The 18,955-nt window shown below is 40.6% G+C and overlaps 1 protein-coding gene across 2 annotated transcripts in view; it reads left to right on the top strand.

Moving 5' to 3' along the window:
- LOC311263766 (polypeptide N-acetylgalactosaminyltransferase 18-like) overlaps window positions 1-18,955 on the top strand; it is a 169,149-nt gene that overhangs the window by 77,926 nt on the left and 72,268 nt on the right. For both annotated transcript variants that reach the window (XM_084364063.1, XM_084364062.1), the window contains exons 2-4: window positions 6,350-6,557; window positions 6,674-6,840; window positions 16,546-16,732. In XM_084364063.1, coding sequence (XP_084220189.1) covers window positions 6,350-6,557; window positions 6,674-6,840; window positions 16,546-16,732 — 562 coding nt within the window. The remainder of the gene's footprint in view (window positions 1-6,349; window positions 6,558-6,673; window positions 6,841-16,545; window positions 16,733-18,955) is intronic.

Genomic DNA, 18,955 nt, shown 5'->3' with positions numbered 1-18,955 from the left:
AACTCACGGTGCCAGAGGGGAGGGAGAGACGCTGAATGAAGCCGTTTACACAGATACACTGCAGACAAAGTCCAGACTAGTTGTTATTGTTGTAGTTGTTATTTCACACATGTAGCACACAACAGGAGACTCTCCGTGTCAGACGAGAACTTTAGTGCCGCTCCGTGTTGAGATGCCGCCCTGTGTGGGTCACTACACTGTCATTGGTCAGGCGCGCACACGCTGTTAACGGTACCATTGGCTGTAGAGTGTGACAATCTGTCAATAAACATCAGCCAACTGTTCTCCTCCGATCTACATTGATCTCACAAGTCGCCTCTGTTAAGTTTGAATGACGGAAATCCGTCGTAGCGACGGAGAACTTTAGTCCATGCTGGCCCCCACCGGGCCAGTGCTTGGAGCGTTCCATTTATATTGTCGACCCCTGGTGTTGTTATCCTGGTTTTATTTCTGAACTTACCAGGCTGTTCTACTTGTTCTAACACTTGCCTTTACCCACTAAGTCATTACATCCACATTACTGGTGATTATTGATCATAAATCTTGTGCTAATGATTTGTAAAATATTACCACACTTAAACCATAACTGAGGCTTTCTGAGCCCTCAGCAGTCATTGAAATAAATGTATAATGCACTTTTGACCTGCATAATTATTAAGAATAGTGTTGGACATCAGATCCTATCCTTATTATTCTGTTTCCACTTGACCGAGCCCCCTCCAGAAAACGCTGTAGTCTGAAGGCTGAGTGTGAGGCCCACATTGTCTCCACATGCTCTGTTTTAATTAATAACAGTTTACGTGGTGTACTGTATGCATAGCTTGATGTTTCTGCATCAATAATTCTCATTTCCATTGTTGTCCCGGGTGTTTTCACAATCCACCGATCTTAACTAACATGAAGGCTGGCTGTCAACGTCTGCCCTGAGATGTATTGGACACTACTGCAGAGGGAAAGACAAGAAAACAAAATGGTCCAAACTCTAAAACATTAAACAAGATGCTCATATTCTGTTTGGTGTTGCTGTAGCTGCTGTGTAACAAACCACATTAACATTTCTGATTTGCAAAACATGAGTTTGCCTCCAACATGCAGATGGTTATACTTATTAATTCAGAGGCAACACATATTTCAGCTTTAAAGTTCTTTTCTTAATAACATGTATTGCATGTTTATTGTGTGATTGAATTGTGAGTGTTTGAAACCTTTTATGAATTAATTAGTCCAGGTATCGTACAGAGCTCCTACATTTCTTTTAATCCTTCCCAAACCTATTGTTGCTGGTCTGCAACAGCCCTGGTGTCAGTCATGATCTGAGCCAGAGCTCTGTTGGCGTCAGTCTTTTGTCAGTGTGACCTGGAGGTTCAGGTCTGGTCTGCAGCGTCCTGCCTGCTGAGCCAACAGCACGCCAATTCTGCATAAAGTGACTGCAGGACAAGGTGAGACACTTTGTCACCTGGGCAAGGCAGCTTGTTTCTAATCCATTAGGTTGTGGGGAGTCCAGGTCTGATGGCCTGTGTGTATGTGTGTGTGTGGACGGGGAGCCGTCTCGGTGTCTGAGCCAATAAAAGAGCGTGTCTCTGCAAGCTGATGTGACGGAGCTCAGGGTCGTCTAGTTTACAGATGCCCAGGGATGAATACCTTCTGTCAAAAGCCCTTTATTCTCTTGTTCTCCTCATCACTCTCACTGCCTCTCCTCCTTCTCATCACTCTCTCATACCTCGCTCCACACGCTGTCGGCACTTTCACTTTGTCACCCTCCTAACTCCTCTGGCTTCTGCTCATTCTCTTCCATCTCTCTCTCGCTGTTGTCATCACTATTTTTCTCTTTCTCCTTTGTGTTCTCCCTCTCTTTTGTTTTTTATGGGTCCGAGAGACCTGACACTTTTTTTTATTGTGCATCTTAATGTTTTTAAAGCCTATTTTCAATTCAGCAAATGTGTGTTTTATTGCTTTTGGGAGGAAAAACTGGAGAAGTTATTTCCAAAATTGTCAACCTCAATCTCGCTTTCTGAACTATTCTGGTCTGTACAGAGTGTGTGTGTGTGTGTGTGTGTGTGTGTGTGTGTGTGTGTGTGTGTGTGTGTGTGTGTGTGTGTGTGTGTGTGTGTGTGTGTGTGTGTGTGTGTGTGTGTGTGTGTGTTCTGTGTGTAATCACAGCTGAGCAGACATTGACAGGCAGCCAAGTTCCTATCCCCAACAAGGGTATCACAAGACAAATTTCCACTGTTTACTGTCACAATGCAATGCTGGATGCAGCCAGACTGAACAGTGAGCAGCACGTGTTGGAGTTGACCTCTGACCCCCAAGGTCCTGTGTGTGTGCGCGCACTACCAGCTGGTTGGTAAGGATAGGGTAAGATGTTGGAGATGTGGTATAAAAGTGAGCCCAGCCGCACACTTACAGTAGTTAATGTGTGGTGTGTAGAGTTAAAGATTTAGGTGTAGGGAGGAGGTCGTGTGGTCACTGTGTCTCGACATGACAGGCCAGCCTGACATGAAATTTGAGGTTGAATTGGGATGACCCTCCAGTGACGCCCTGACATCCCCTAGAATACCACCGCCACGCAAAAATGTCCATCAGAAAACAACAAATATCAAAATATAATAGTCATAAAATTAAAGGGTAATTTCACTAGTTTTACACATTAAAGTGTGTTTACAGGTCTTGGGGAGTACTACTGCATATGTGAAAAAAGTGGTATAAAGCCTACGTGGCTCCAGAGAAAGCTGCATGTAATCTTATAAACTGCCTCCAATGATGTCATTCAGTTGCTAAATTGCTTGTGGGTAATGTAGGCACCAGGTTTTGAAAAAAGAAGAGTGCGGAATAAAAAAGGTGATATCTCTCTCTTGTTTCAAACTGTCCATAATGAGTCCAACAGTGTTATAGGAGTGCAATGCTAAACCAGTGGACTGCTTTTCAAAACTTTGGGACTACATTACCCTCAATGCAACTTAGCCACTGAGTGACGTCACTAGAGGTAATTCGTCACACTACATACAGCTTCCTCACGAGCCACAAAATACACACTTGAGTTACCCCTTAACTCAGCACTCATGCTCCTCAGAGGATGAACTCTTTTAATATTTGACACTCTCCATGAGCTCTCCGCTAGTGCCAGTGCAAACTTTGCAGATATGCATAGTGCATATGTCATGTGTGGTGATGTGAATCTTAAACTATTCAAATTTTTAACTTTTTGGCGGTGAGATGGCAAGATGGTCTCATGTATAATGCACAGTAAAAATGGAGCTGGAGACAGGATGTTTTTAGCCTAGCTTAGCATTAAGACTGGCAGCAACAGCTAGTCCATAGTAAAATATAAAAATGCAGTTTTGGCTTTTAGCATTTTTACAACACATTAAAATGTCTGGTTTGCTTAAAAGAAATAAAAAATACTATTTTTGTTATTAGGGGGAACTCCATGAGGGAGCTATGTTTAGCTATATTCTCGCAAAGGATGCAAATAACCATCTTTTCCAAAATGATCACACATACAGTATATAAACTGCTGAATCTGTTGTTGTGCTTTGTTGCCTGCTCATTGGTTGTAATTAGATCTTCTCTGACAGTTAAAGCACTCACACACATGCAGAGGACAGATTAAGACAAACACTCTCACATGCACGTAGCACTCTGTCCCCGTTCCAACTACACACACACTCATGTACGCACACTACTGTATGACACACACACGCACAGCCTCATCATTGTTGGACCTGATTCCCCCTGACTTTTCCTACAGAGGTAAGCTCTGCCCTCCAGCCATGCTGCAAAGGGTAGCTGGGTCCTTCTTATTTAATAATGAAATGTGTCATACACAGAGCAGGGCGGGACACAACACACTCCCTCTGCTTTCCACTCCAACATGAAGAAGTCTACTATGGCAAACCCCTCTAACATTTCACAAGTAGCATTAATAGCATTTGTAGATATCAACAATCGCTTTTTAACCAGAGTGAATTCTGAGCCAACATATCCATAATGTCATTTAAGTAGGAACTCTTGTTAAAGAAATCTGCATTTCATTTCCACACAGGTGTTGCTGCTTCTGCCCCTTTCTCTCCCCAGAGAATTTGGCTGCACTGAGAAACCTTTCAGAGTCTCATTCCTGCTGTCCTCCGGTGCTTAAAAGCACAATGCATTAACTAAAAGCATCAGTTAATATAAATGGATTTTATTCAGCCAGTGTTCCTCTTTTCTGTTGGATATTAACTCTAAAAGGGTGCCTAAATGGGGCGACTTCAGACTCCTCAAAACTAAAGGTGCTTCACAATGCACTTGCGGCCTAGAGAAGTCTCATTTATTTGCAGTGCTTTTAGGGTGCTTATTATGTGGCTGTGAGGGAGGTGGCGTTCTACCCTCGAGAACATTAAGAATGTTATTGCCAAAGGGTGAAGTGCAGCTGCTCTTTAAGCTAGGAGACAAACCCATTCAGCTCAGCAGGGAGAGCAGGATGAAGTGCCTGAAGTGGTGGGAGGAAGAGGAGAATGAAAGTAATGTTTGGTAGACTTGAGCCCTACATTTTTATTCTAAATTAACTTGACTATAATAGGTATATTTTTTCCTGCTAAGCAGCAGAAATGTTATTATACTTCAGGTATTTAGGATCATGGGTGATGGCTTGTTGTGTTGTGATGAGGTAAAGAAAAATTGTTTTTAAGAAATGATTGTTTTACTGTGGACATGAAAAGAGGGAACATGGCTATGTGATTTTGATGTCTCCACCATCCATTTTTAGAAAATATTCTGTCCAGATGAGGACTTACAATATTGAAAAGCTCAAACAAGCACCTCAGCCTAGTTATTGCAAAGGGTACAACAAATACCAGAGAAGAATGATCTGAGTATGCATAGTGACCTTATTTTTCTTTGGCTGTAGTAACTTGAAAAGACAAACAACATGAGATAATTATTTATGGTTATTTGACACCCATTTCTTCACCTTTATTTATACAACACCTTTCTGTCACATGGACTGGCAATGAAACCAAACATACTGAAACCAGAAGTTCCCCATTGTTGTTTCAGTAGCATTCTCATAGGCTACACAAAACTGGCATGCACACATTGATGATGTCATCATTTACCAAATGCTCCATTTGAAAGAACTCAGCACCTTAGAGGGAATCAAAAATCTTTTTTTAGTGACCTAAAGTTCATTTTGCTTGATTTAGATGACAGGAAAATATCTGTTTTCAAAAAATATCTGTATAGGTGCCTCAGACACTGTTTCCACAAATATGTCCAAAACCTTTTTGATAAATAGAAAGATATGCACAATAGTTTATATTTCCTTAAACATAAAGTGAAGATAATTCTAACTTCTGTTCTTTAGGCATTCAGACTGCTGTGAAAATAAACACAAGCGCTATGAGGGGTGTTTCATTCCTCAGGACATTTATAAGCCTTTGTGAAAGTGATTGTAGAACTTGCAAGTCTTTCCGAGTCTCATACTGTTTCACTGTCTCATATTTTACATTTTATTTCTATGGCTGGAGCACTTCTTGTTATTTATGCCCTTTCCACCTTCCCCACATGCTCACCTGGGTAAGGAATCTTAGCATGACTCAGTCTCATGAATACTTTATGCTCTCAGACGTTCCCCGTCTTTCCAGTGACCTGGACAAACAACAGATCACTGCATTCAGATTCTGCTGCTACTTTGCCCCAAATCTGCCACACAGCGAGAACAGGTGACAGGGAAGCTGCAAAGAATTATTCCACATCCCTGTTCGGGATATCGTGAACTGGAATAGAGTGCAGCCTCTTGGTCTGTTTGCATGCTATAATTCACATAAGATATAAATATTTCAAAAAGCGATGTGTGCTCTCTGTTGTTTACAAATTTTTGCAAACAGGCCTGAAGCATGTTTTCTCCTCTCACTGTTTTCCACCATGCATGGGAAGAACGCTCAGCTACAGTACTGATTATAAAAAAATGTTTCCTTGAGCATGTTAGTGGATTTGTGTCCACCTCTGCAGAAACAGATCGCCGCAGCTGCCAGAATGAGTTACTTATAATGACAATGACAATCCCTGTTATTGTCACATTTGTGTTCCATCCTTTTCCTCGGTGCGGCTACAATTATTCTTTCAGCCCTCGGCAAACAGGTTTTGTTTGATAACCACACAGCTTACTTAGCGCTCACTCACAGTAATTTTTTCTCCATGAATAGAGCTTGAAGGAAGTTCGTTCAATGTCTCCACAGTGTAGCAGCGGGGAAGATGTCACGGCATCTGGTTGCACAGTGGTTAGTGATGGGTCGAGGAGAAAAGCGTTGGAGAAAAACTGGTAATACTAAAATGCGTTTGATTTTCAATCTCTCTCCCTCTGTGTCCACAGAAACTCCACAGAAGGATGGCGAAGATGCTGCCTCCTCGTCAGACTCTGCCTCCGATTCCGCCTCCACTCTGTTCGACCGCTGGGGTCACGACCTCGGTCCAGAGAGTCGAAGGGTCGCCCTCAAGAAGTTCCGTTACTATGGCTACAATGGCTACCTTAGTGACCGCATCTCCCTCACCAGGCCGATCCCAGATTTACGACCGGACGGGTCAGTCAGTTGATCGATGTGTGCACTGTTCATTGATTAGTCTGTCTGTATGGATTCCCCCTTTAATGGAAGGGTTTGTGTTAAAGCTTCTTATTCTCTCTGCTTACACCCACCAGGTGCAGAAACATGTCATATTCATCAGATCTTCCTCAGCTCAGCGTCATCTTCATCTTTGTCAATGAGGCCTTGTCGGTGTTGCTGCGCTCCGTCCACACAGCTATCCAGAGGACTCCACCACACCTGCTCAAAGAGATCATATTGGTGGACGACCACAGCAGCAGCCGTAAGAATCATAAAGCTTCATCGCAATTTCACTTTTGTGATATGTCTGCCCACCTTTCCTTGATTTAGCCACAAACACAGAGCTCATTTATACCTCCATCCATCCACAGGGGGCAATCAATTGGAAGTGGGATGAAAAGGTGTATTCCATTTTGATAACCCTCTTGGCAGCTCCTCTTGGCTATAAGTTTTCTCTGGAAAATTTATAGTGTTATCAATATATATTTGCCCTTTGATTGATTTTCTGCTTTAGATTTAATCTGTTTGGCTTTTTTGAGAAAAAGAAGGCATACTGTACTTACAGACATGTAATGAACCTATAATTTAACCTTCTGTTCATAGATATCTATCAGAGAAGACATGCAATCTTATAGTAATGAGAGAGCTACAATAGTCAAAGCGTAATCTGCCATTTTTATTTGAGAAGTTTGGGGACCGACCAGACTGTTAATATACACAAGCCACATGTGGTGACCTACACTGCATGAAGAATAAGTTTTTCTCCCCCTAGTTGTTTAATAACTCTTTTGCCTCTAGTTTCACAGGAGAGATGGCAGGTGATGCTGTGCTGGAGTGTGTTCACCTCAGGCTCAATGAAATCTCCTGCATAGATATGTTTTTCCACCTAGATGTGTGTGTGTGATGTGAATATTAGTCTCCCTGTTATCCAGAAAGGTTTTGCATAGGACACACAGACTGGCAGTACTTAGAACACTCCAACATTTTGGGAAAGAAATTAATTTTCTTTCTCGACACAGTTCAACGTTTTCTTACCCCACCTCGTCAAACACAGCAGCTTGGTCAGTTGATTTAAGCTAAGTGCTCTAGTGTTAGAAAGTTAGTGTTAGTGATGTCTGGTTAGACTGTCTGCTGACAAACATTTCACATATTATGACTTTTGGACTGTTATTAACATTGTGACACGGTTGCAACTTGGTTAGGTTTAGGAAAAGATCTTTGGTTTGGTCTATTTGGGTTAGGGTTCACCCTGGGGTTTAAATAACTACATTGCTTACATAACTTCAGTCACATTACATACGTAACTTATGTAACATAATTTACATAAGATTTTCTTACTTACATAACTTACATCAAATCTTGGACTAATAGTGAAACCCTGGTCTCCTGGTTCAAAAGTCCTTTGTATGACCCATCCCAACCACCCCCACACAGACTTTTCTTGCTTTTTATAATGACAATTCAATTGCATCAGACGGATGCATCAAGAAATGAGGCTAGAGGAGTAACTACAGCGCCAAACTTTACGATCGGATCCAATACGATACAATGTGATACGATATGTTATGATACGATATGATGTGATCAGATCCGATGTGATCCGATACGATAAGATTCGTCATTTATCCTTGATTGTTGTGCTTCTACCATGGGTGTCGGCTACGTAGTTAATTTTGTCCTTATGAAGGGTGTTTATTGTTAATATTAATTATCACTAATAGTTTGCGCAGTGTTTTATTTTGAAAAAAAGTGGATGCTCTATGCCGTTCCTGTGTGTGACTCCCTGCTTGGCTTGATCTGTCCTGTAAAGGTTGACGTAACTTCTGTCCACGTCGGTCGAAAATGGACAGCTTCTGGACACAGAAAGGATATTGATTAAATTAACCACTTCATTATTTTTTACTTGTTCCATCACTGGTCTCTCTTTTAGCACACAATACAACACTGTCATGAATATAGAGCCCCCTTGAGTGGGACTTAATTGCTTTGAAATGGTGTTTGAGGAGCAATAGTGATCACAGGCATATTGAGGTTACTGCAGCAGCGGGACGGGCCTACTGTCAGGAGGGGGTTGGAACTTTGTTGTGTATGATATCTCTGTCAGGACTTTGAACAAAGTGTCACAATTTAGTGAGCTTAGAAAACTTTACCACTTAAAATACCACATTCTAGCATCAGTAATTTCTAATATCTCAGTCTCCAGCCCACAAAGCTGAGCAGAGTAGGCAGAATATTCATTGAACACCCACAACATGGCCTTTACTACTAGTTTACCACAGAGAACACAAGAGGCCAGGCAAGGCAGGAATCCACACAGTAATCCGGCAAACGGCCACAACATCTCTTCAGTGCTGCGGAAAGTGCATGCCACAGATCTGAATCTCTGCAGCAACTACAAATACCATCTTCAGTGTCAACAGTTTGACTACAATATGAATAAAATCAGCAGAATGTCGGCTAATCACTTTTTTCAAGACTGCAGCCATAAATCCACCACATTAAACTAGTTCCTTCATTAATGTCACTCAGGTAAACACAGAGAAATGGACACAGAAAAATATATTTGCTTTACTCAGTGTGCTGTAGTTCTGTGTTATCTCAGAGATGCCTGATAAAACATGAGTAGTGAGTTAACGCAACAGCAAACTAAATAAAGATGTATGTCCAGTTTACAATGTTCAAACATCCTTCTGTTTCATTCTGGAAAACCATAAAAACCCATGAGAATAGGCTTCTCTATGCATCAGAATGGTTTCCTTTCCATTTCTGCAGTAGATTATTTCATTTTGAAAAAATATTTTCAGTAAGTGAATGTGTAAAAAAAGCAAAGCAAAACAAAGGTCAAGGTGTACCTGACCGACAACACTGCAGGGACATGACAATGTCCCCAGAATAGAGAGGTACTGGGAACAACAGATCTATAGCCCACTGCATGATACCAAATCTTTTTATATATATACTTCTGCCTTACACGTTTTAGCATTAAAATGTAAATTAAAGATTATTTTTTAAATCAGCAGAATCATCAAGTCAAATAGAAATTAAAAAAGTAGATATTGGCTTTGTGTGGGCCCTGGATCTCGGTTACTGTCAAAACATGACTGAGTCAGTTTTGCTGAGCAGTCCCTGTGGTAGCAGATACAACTGAAGGTGAGTTATGTCCATTATGTCCAAGCAAGGACGTCCATTACAAAAAAAAATTAAACAGTTTGAGCAACAGTGTTAAAAATTAAATTAATTAAAAACTCTGCCATGTGCATAAATTAATTGTCGAAATTTGGCATCGAACGGTTGGACAAATGAAGACTAACCTATTGTTTCCTGCTCTGACATCACTGCAGCCAAATGATACCCTAATAAAGAGTTAATTTATTTGATGAATAGTTTATTCTCCCATTAAAGGGCAAAGATCTAAAGCTGAATGATTAGTTAGTCAGTGAGTGCTGACTTGCTGTAGGTGAGCTAATGCCTTACTGTCTATGTTTTATGGCCAACTTATTTTATATCTGCTCTGCTTGGTGCTTAGAGATCATGTGCAGGCGTTAGCTGAAAACAGATTCAGACTTATCACAGCAGTCACAGGCAGGCCATGGGTGCCACTTGTCTGTTAGAGGGCCGGTGTTAATAATTGCATCACGTACTATGAAACATATTTTACTTCTGCCAAATCTATAATTACCATTATGAGAAATCTGTCTGCGACCGTCACTTGGAAATGTTATGGTTCTCTCACTGATCCTCTGTTCTTTAATAATACAGTATATCAGAGTTAAGTTATGGTTGCTGCACAGGGTTGAATGCTGATTAGTGAAGCAACCAGGGGATAAATAGATTCAACATTTACCTCAAATTATTCCCTCCTAATGCGTTTCAACTGCTCGAGTTAACAGTTCTCGGGGAAATGTGATTTAATGCTTTTGCTTGGCGGTGAATAACAAGTGTGTGGCAGTAATACATAATGAAGGTAATTGTTGGAAGGTAACTCTGAAAATGAAAGTGCATGATCATTTTTGTGGCTTATTGATCGTACATGGTGTAATTATGACAAATGAGGGTCATCTGAGGTTAGACAGAGGCAAAAGTGGAAACGCAGTCACAGTCTTTATGAGTTCCCACCAGAATAGTAAATTAGCAGAGACATCAAGGTTGTATTCATAAAGCCCCAAAGTGCTGATCAAAGATCACTGAGCCGTGCACACCTTCATTAATGTCACATTGACATCACTTTGATTCACTTTGTCTCACTGTTAGCTAAATATCTACATCATAACTTACAGTAATTCAACAATGTATTCAAACTTAGGGCTGCAAGTAACAATTATTTCACTATCATTAAATCTAACAAAGATCTTTTTAATGAACAATTGATTATTTGGTCTGTTTAATGTCAGAAAATTGAAGAAAAAAAAGCCTCAATATTTATATCACAGTATATTTTCAGCCATGCTAGTGTTGTGGCTCACCGCCATTGTATGTAAAAACGGTGGACAGAGTCACCATGTTGTCACTCATGGGTTATGAGGCAAGCTCAAAGTTGTGGTTCCGGCTGTTGCTGTCTTGGCTAATCAGTAATTGGCCAAGACGGGTGCCCCAGAAGCTCAGTTGGTAGAGCCACGTCCTGTGTACAGAGGCTTTGTCCTCACTGCAGCGACCCAGGGTTCGAGTCCAACCTGTGGCCCTTTGTTGCATGTCACCCCCCTTCTCTCTCATCTCATTTCCTGTTATCTCTCAATGCTGTCCTATCAATAAAGTCATGAAAAGGCAAAAAAAATACACACTTTTATTTATATATATATATATATATATATATATATATATATATATGTATATATATATATATGTATATATGTATATATAAAATGTATGTATTTTTATCACATGAGTGCATCATTAGTGATGAAGATTCTTGACTTTTCCTTCATCCAACAATTTTGTTTTCTTAATAATGAGCAATACAGCTGATTGGGATAGTAAACAAGCCAACACCACTCCCTAAACTGCATAATGTTCCAAAAAGTGACAACACAATGTCGGTGTTGAAATCAGAAAATTCCCCTTTTCATTTCTACATGTGGTTAACAATTATGTACAACACACTGATCTTATCAATTCTCAACATGGGGTTTTAAGACAGGTATTCAAATACCATTTGATTATTTCAGCATCAATCTGTTTTCCACTGAGGATCTTCTAACCGTCCTCCGGTCAGACAGAGCCCAGCAGCTCTCATATGAAGGTTTTTAATAGACAGAAAGCAGACAGCTCTCCTGTTGCTCAGGCAGTCGGCTACATTTGAGTAAAAACATGTTTCACAGCGTGGACCAGACGCCTGAAAATTAATTGGGTAACTGGAGCTGCGCTTGATGTAATGGCTGGATTTTTTATATATATGGAGGTAATCTCACATGTACGTGTAACACAATAAGGTGCTCTTCAAATATCCCCAACTCCGGCTTTAAATGAGCCCATCTTTCTTCCAGGTCAACTGCAAACTGTGGCTCATTAAAGGAAAACAGAGTGACTGGAGAATCCAGGCTGATGGTAATAATGAATAGAAAGGGGAAGGCAGCAGCCGTAGCCTGCAGGCAGGATTACAGCACAGAGAAATCACAGCGAGGAAATGAAGATGTCCGCTGTTCCACTGTGGGCAGCCTCTGTGTGTGTGTGTGTGTGTGTGTGTGTGTGTGTGTGTGTGTGTGTGTGTGTGTGTGTGTGTGTGTGTGTGTGTGTGTGTGTGTGTGTGTGTGTGTGTGTGTGTGTGTGTGTGTGTGTGTGTGTGTGTGTGTGTGTGCGCGCGTGCGTGTGTGCGGCTGAATCTGTCTGTCTACCTATATGTGTGCAAGGCATATATGAAATCACTCGAGAAAAGGAAGAAAGAAAGAATCCCATATCTTAACAAAGACTACCATAGCTGTGGGTTGATAATCTAACTGCATTCTGGTTTTTATTTTTTGTTATGAAGCCTAGAGGCCTCTCACATCATCTGGGAGCATAAGCTAACTGTTTCCGTAGCAAAACAAACATAACAAATCTGTGTTTAGTTATAGAACAAAATGTAGGGATAGTATATATCAGATTGAAATTATGGGAAATATTGGTTTTAATCAAAGAAAAAGAAGTCAAACAGCTGCACCTGTGTAGAGCCACACAGTGTAGACTAGAGAACCGAACATGTCAACGCCAGTGTGGACTTATTTGCAACACATGTTCTACAAGTGTCACGGCCAGCCATGACAAATAATGGGAGAAGACACAAGAAGTTAAAGCAAGGAAATCATAATTTATTGAAACTAACTCAAAACCAACATATCAAGGTGGAAACAGAAGCAAACAAACACAATAAGGAGCGTGGAGAGCAGAGAGCAGAATTTCTTATTTGTCCTCTCTCTCTCCTCCAGAGCTAGTGAGGTGTGCTCTTATAGTACCGGGCCCAGGTGTTCCCTGCAACTAACGATGCCCCAACCCCTCCTGCTGGGCATCTGCAATACACAAAGGAGGACAAGCAAACAGCCCAACAGCACAAGAGGCATGGCCGTCACACAAGGGATCAGAGAAGAGAGAAAAAGTCTTTGAGTTTTAACACAACAAATCTTATTAGGACTGTGGAATATGAAATCAGCCACCTTTACTCACTACATCTTAGCTTCTCCAGATGTGAATTTAGTGTTATTTTATCGGTATCTGCCACGAGAAGCAGTGGCCCAAAAATGATCAGTTATCAGTATCAGCTGGAAAAAAATCCATATTGTACATCCCTAGTTATACACTGTAAAGAATTCTGGGTTATTTCAACTTAAACATCTGAGTTCAACTGCTGCCTTAAATATGTGATTTAACTCAACTTAGGTTGAATAATTGGTTCAAATTCTTCGTCTAAGTCTTCTTCTTTTTTTTAAACCAGTTGCCAACTTTACTGAACTTGGGTTCTGACGTTTTCAGAAAACGAAAAGAAGAAATTTTAAGTTTGATGAGCTAATTTGTATATTTATGTTAATTTAATGAAAAATAATGGATTGATTCCACTGAATTCCTCTAAGAATTTTTTTCAGTATATCTACAGGAAAGTACAGATTTCACAAAATCCTGGTTGAAAAATGTGCGGTGTGTTTTCTCAGCCTTTTATTCCATCACACCATCATAGTTCTTAGAAGAACATTCTGGGTTTATTTATTTATTTATTTATTTATTTATTTATTTATTTATTTGTTTGTTTGTTTATTTATGGTCACATTAGCAGCAGAGCTCTAGGAATGGCAGTGTTGGGCTGTCAGTAAGCCAGTTGTTCCAGAGCTACCTGCTGAATGGTATTTGGGTTTCTTTAGTGATTAGTGTTCGACTGTAAGCACAGCATCCACACTGCACGAGCATGCTGACATTAGCATTTAGCTCAAAGCAGCGCTGTGTGAAAGAACAGCCTCATAGAGCTGCTAGCCTGGCAATGAACTCTTGTTTTCATATATTTTTGCCCCTTTTTCTCTTCAGTTCCCTCTTTTTCTGCTGTATTGAATTCATTTTCATGTAAATTTTTGCTCACCAGGTTGATATAATGATATAAAAATCTCCTTCATAGCCTAAAGAAAGATGGCCTTCTGCAGATTTGCTGTGTTTAATAATTCAGAGACTCAAAAGTCTCACTTGATGTTTGATACTTCCATGCTTTTTTTTAGCGTGGGTTTCATTTTTGTAGATTTGTAGTTTTCTTTAATTCCTATTAGTTATGATAATGTCTTACTGTGGGCAAGGGAGCGAGGAGTCATGAGACATGATTTAAACATGACTGCACTATATGGCCAAAACTATGCAGGAACCTAAGCATTACACATATCTTATTGATGAACACATCGTTCCAAAACCAGGAGCATTCATCTGCTGCTCCAGCCTCCACTCATCTGGTTTTGGGCTTTTCTCCAGATTTACAAACCTGGATGCAGGGATTTGCTGCCTTTCATCTACAAGAGCATTAGTGAGGTCAGCCACTGATTTTGGCTCACTGTTTCCATTCATATTCATTCCAAAGGTGCTGGATGGGGTTGAAGTCAGGGCTCTGTGCAGGCTCGTCAAGTTTTTCCACAACAAACTGTTTAGCTTTGTGCATCGAGGTCACTATCACACTGAGAAACAAAAGAGACGACACAGAAAGTTGGAAGCACATTGTCAGGTGCTGTATTTCACTTTCACAAAGTTGAGAGGCTTGTCAGAGACACATTTAGAAAAAAAAACTGGTACGGTGGAGGCAGAGATATCCTGACTTTTAAGATTAATTTAATTATTATACAACACAAGATTGTATATTAAAAAAATGTATTGTACTTTACTAAGCTACACACACAAAACAAAAAGAATACAGACTTATCAATAAATAATTATAACTATTCATGGTGGAGTGTTGAGGATGAGTTCAAGAGTCTTACAGTCTGAGGAATGAAGCTCCTCTGTAGTCTGGTGCTACGGCCGCGGATACTTCTGTATCTTTTGTCAGATGGCAGCAGGGTGAACAGACTGTGGCTGGGGTGGCTGTTGTCTTTTAGTATCCTTTGGGCTCTGTGCAGACACCTCACTTCACCGATGTCACTGATTCTCAGTGAATGGGTATCGATGATGTTCTTGGTGGTTTTAATCACAGAGAGGTGGAGTCTTTCTGTCATGGCACAAACCGTGCCAGTTTGTGATGTTTCCAGTCACCGTGCTTTCTATTGTTTTCTCAGTGATAACTCAGATGATATCGCCATGGTTATTTAGAATTTAGAAAGCTCCTTCTGAAGGCACTGAAGCAGTTAAACTTAGTAAAGGTTGTATTCCCCATGACAAGTGAACAGCATTTCATGTGACAAATCCAACACATTCTCATACACACATCTATCACCATTTCCAAACAACAGGACTACTGCAGCATGGCAGCGAAAGACGTACCAGACCTTCGTCTTATGCTTCCACTTTGGTTAGGTTTATGCAAGAAACCTCCTTGGTTAGGTTTAGAAAAACAACATGATTTGGCTTAAAATAACAGTGTTACCTACTGTATGTAGCTTCAGTTACGAATGAAGCGTGAGTTAAAATAAGTTAAAGTTGACTTTCTCTTCTACAGTACGTGAACAGCGGCCTGCTGGGTGAAAGCCCTGTGCTTGGTTCTTCTGATCCCCTCCTTCTGTGGGCTTTCTCACCTTTTATACTACTTTGACTTCCTCCTTTGCTGCCTTAATAATTAATATGGCCACTAGAGGCTGCCGCCGAACAAGAAACTTAAAAACATGTTAATATAATAAGCTCCTTTCACAGTCGACCCAAATGGTTGTGTGTTTGAGGGCAGGCTGATAAAATCATCAGAGAGTGTTGAGGCTCTTTTAAATTACAAATCAGGAGTGGGCCCAGAGCATGACAATACAGCCCCAGATCGAAAGTACGCATACTTTTGGCCATAACGTGTATCCTACATCTAGACTTTGCACAGCTGTACCTCCTTATTCAGCCTATTCCTGCAGAGTCTGGTCAGCACTGCACTCTTACTGCTACACCGCTCCCTGCTGCTCAGCCTCCATCTGCGGTAGCATTTCTGATTTATGTAAATTCAGCATTTTTGTCCATTCAGTTTGGGCTCATGCTTACTTAATTGTTCTGTGTCCCAGGGTCTGCCAAGGGATTCAAGAAATGTGAATATGTACAGTATTATTGCTGCAACACATGGATAATGCCTTAATGAGCGTCCAAACTGAAATGAAATGTGTCAATAAAATGTTATTAGAAAGATGGTTCATTCTCCCTCTAAATCAGCAACTTTGAATGGGGGTTTTTGATGTCAATAATGCTAAATTGAGCACACATGCAATCAGAGCACATTTCCTCAGTGCTGTTGAGCTGAGGGACTTTCTGCAGAGCTTCGTTGATAAGATCGATGCTGTTACAGGCTTCAGCGAGTTTGCATTAACATCCACTTGTGTTCGTGTTTGTTTGCGTGTCATTCTCCTTCCAGTGGAGCTGAAAGAGCACCTGCAGAGCTTTGTGGATGAGACCAACGCCCAGCACGGCCCGGGCTTCGTCAAGGTGGTCCACCATGACAAGCAGGAAGGACTGATCAGGTCCAGAGTGAGCGGGTGGAGGGCCGCGACCGCTCCCGTCGTCGCTCTGTTCGATGCACATGTGGAGTTCAACACCGGATGGTGAGCAGCTGGCTTCACTTCATACTGTGTACTGTGACTACAGCACTGTCTACAGAAAGACTACGTCTTCACAACCAGAAACCTTTCTTTCTTTTATTAATTTATTTAAAGGGACGGTGTACATCAAGCATAAATGTCAATATTTGATTTAAGATTATTTTGTCATCATGCTTGTATAATCAAATGTCTGTTTCTAATTCCCTAAACTACAGACACACAGAAACCCCCCCAAAACTATACAGAATAATTGATAAATAATAAAGAAAGAAGCTATTCTGTAGTCTGGTGGTACGGCAGTGGATACTTCTGTGAATTTGTTCAGACGGCATCAGGGTGAACAGACTGATTTTAGCTTCAAGCAAACATGTAGTCCCTTAGCAGGTACAGTAAAAATAACACCTCAGGTTATACAAAAAATAAAATATAAAACACACAGTACAAAACTACAGACAGAAGTACATCACAAATGTATGCTTGTCTTGCAGAGCTGAGCAGCTTTTAACAGAGTTTTTGAAGTTGGATTTGAAAGTGCTGATAGAAGTGCAGCCTCCTCACATTGTCGGGCAGGATGTTTTTTTATTGATTCGTAGCTGCAGCTGCTGTGGAGAGTGATATGGTATGAGCTGGTGTTGAGGATATTCTGGAAGGATCTCATAGAATCTGCTGAGTGAGCGTACATAAAATCATGTAGTGGAGGAGAGGTCAAACCATTTCAAATGTTATAAACCAGACACAAGTTATAAATAATCCAAAATTCTCAAACTAAGGAAAGTGTATTTCTCCAGTACCCTGCAGATGGAAATGCATTGAGTTTTTAGGGTTAGTTTGTAGAAGGACTTAAGAGGTCCAATCCAAGACCCCAACTCTTTTCCTCTGTGCCATAAACTTTGCTGTTTTCCAAAAACTAATAAAAAATACATTAATGGGTCACACCCTTCACGATGACGTGCCCCTTTATTACCAAGGACACACACACTGTAGTTTGCTTGACTAAGTCACACATACATACACCACCCTGCGCAATCCTACGGACACTGATATTGATTTCAAGTTAGGAAAATCAGAGAGTAGTTAGTGTTATATGATGGTTTTGGTTTTTACATGGGATTCATTGACAATGTCAGAAATATAGAATATTGACTAGGGGTGTAAATCGCAAATTTCATCACGATACAGTATTATATTGATTCTTTGGACAACGATAAGATATTTGCTGATATCACACAATCTGCCACAATACAATTTTGATTGGATTCGATACAGTGGCCTGTGATCAATATGAGAGGATATCATGTGCCCATTTAACACAGTTACATTTATATCAACTCAGAAAAAGCAGCTAAAATATGATTTGACAATGCTATTACTGATCTCTTAAGTGGAAATATTGTTTTATCAATGGTTCGACATTTAAATGGAAAACAATCTGCGCATGGACGGAAACGGTGACCCAGAATTTCAAAATAAAGGCGTATCTTCACGATGGCGGCGATACGAATCAATGTTTTCACTTTGCATTTCCAGATCGATGTATCGTTACCCCTAATATTGTTACCCCTAACATTAAAATGAATACTCCGCACCCCTCTTCTTTCTCTTCTTCAGCTGATGGTAATGTTAATACTCTATAGGTGTGTGTGTGTGTGTGTGTGTGTGTGTGTGTGTGTGTGTGTGTGTGTGTGTGCCCTTTTGATCCAAGTATACCACATCTCCACACTACAGAGCGTTGGATGTTGTGCACTGCTGCAGGTGTCCTTTCCTCCCAGTCTTGTGGCTGCTGTAATGATAGAGCCTGCTGCTGTAAACGCTTGGCCAAAGAAAAACAGAATACAAAAATGAGATATTGAACGTTAGCATTTATTCAGCAGCCACTTTGTTTGAAAGGTCGCTGATTAAATCAGAAAAGAGGCATCATTTCTCTGTGTGGACATTTATTTTTCCTCAGGACACATCAGTTCATCAGTCAGAACAATAGTGCAGAATTTGAACAGTGAATGGCACAAAATGGTCTATTTATAAGCTGGTTCATGAAGTGATCATTCAATTCTCCCAGTCTTTTGAGCACTATTGAGAAGTGATGAAGCTGTAACCCATTCATGTATATTCACTGTTCAGACAGGTGCACACGCTCAGCTCCAGAGAGCCACAGAGGCAGCTGTGATATATTTATTAGTATTTTGGGTCACAGAGTAAGTTGATTATGTGAGAGCCTGGCGATGCAGT

This window comes from Pagrus pagrus (assembly GCF_965226575.1).
Source record: "Pagrus pagrus genome assembly, chromosome: 10".
In the NCBI taxonomy this organism is placed as follows: Eukaryota; Metazoa; Chordata; class Actinopteri; order Spariformes; family Sparidae; genus Pagrus; species Pagrus pagrus.
The sequence above is the reverse complement of the archived record's forward strand: the minus strand, read 5'-3'. Positions and strand labels throughout refer to the sequence as shown.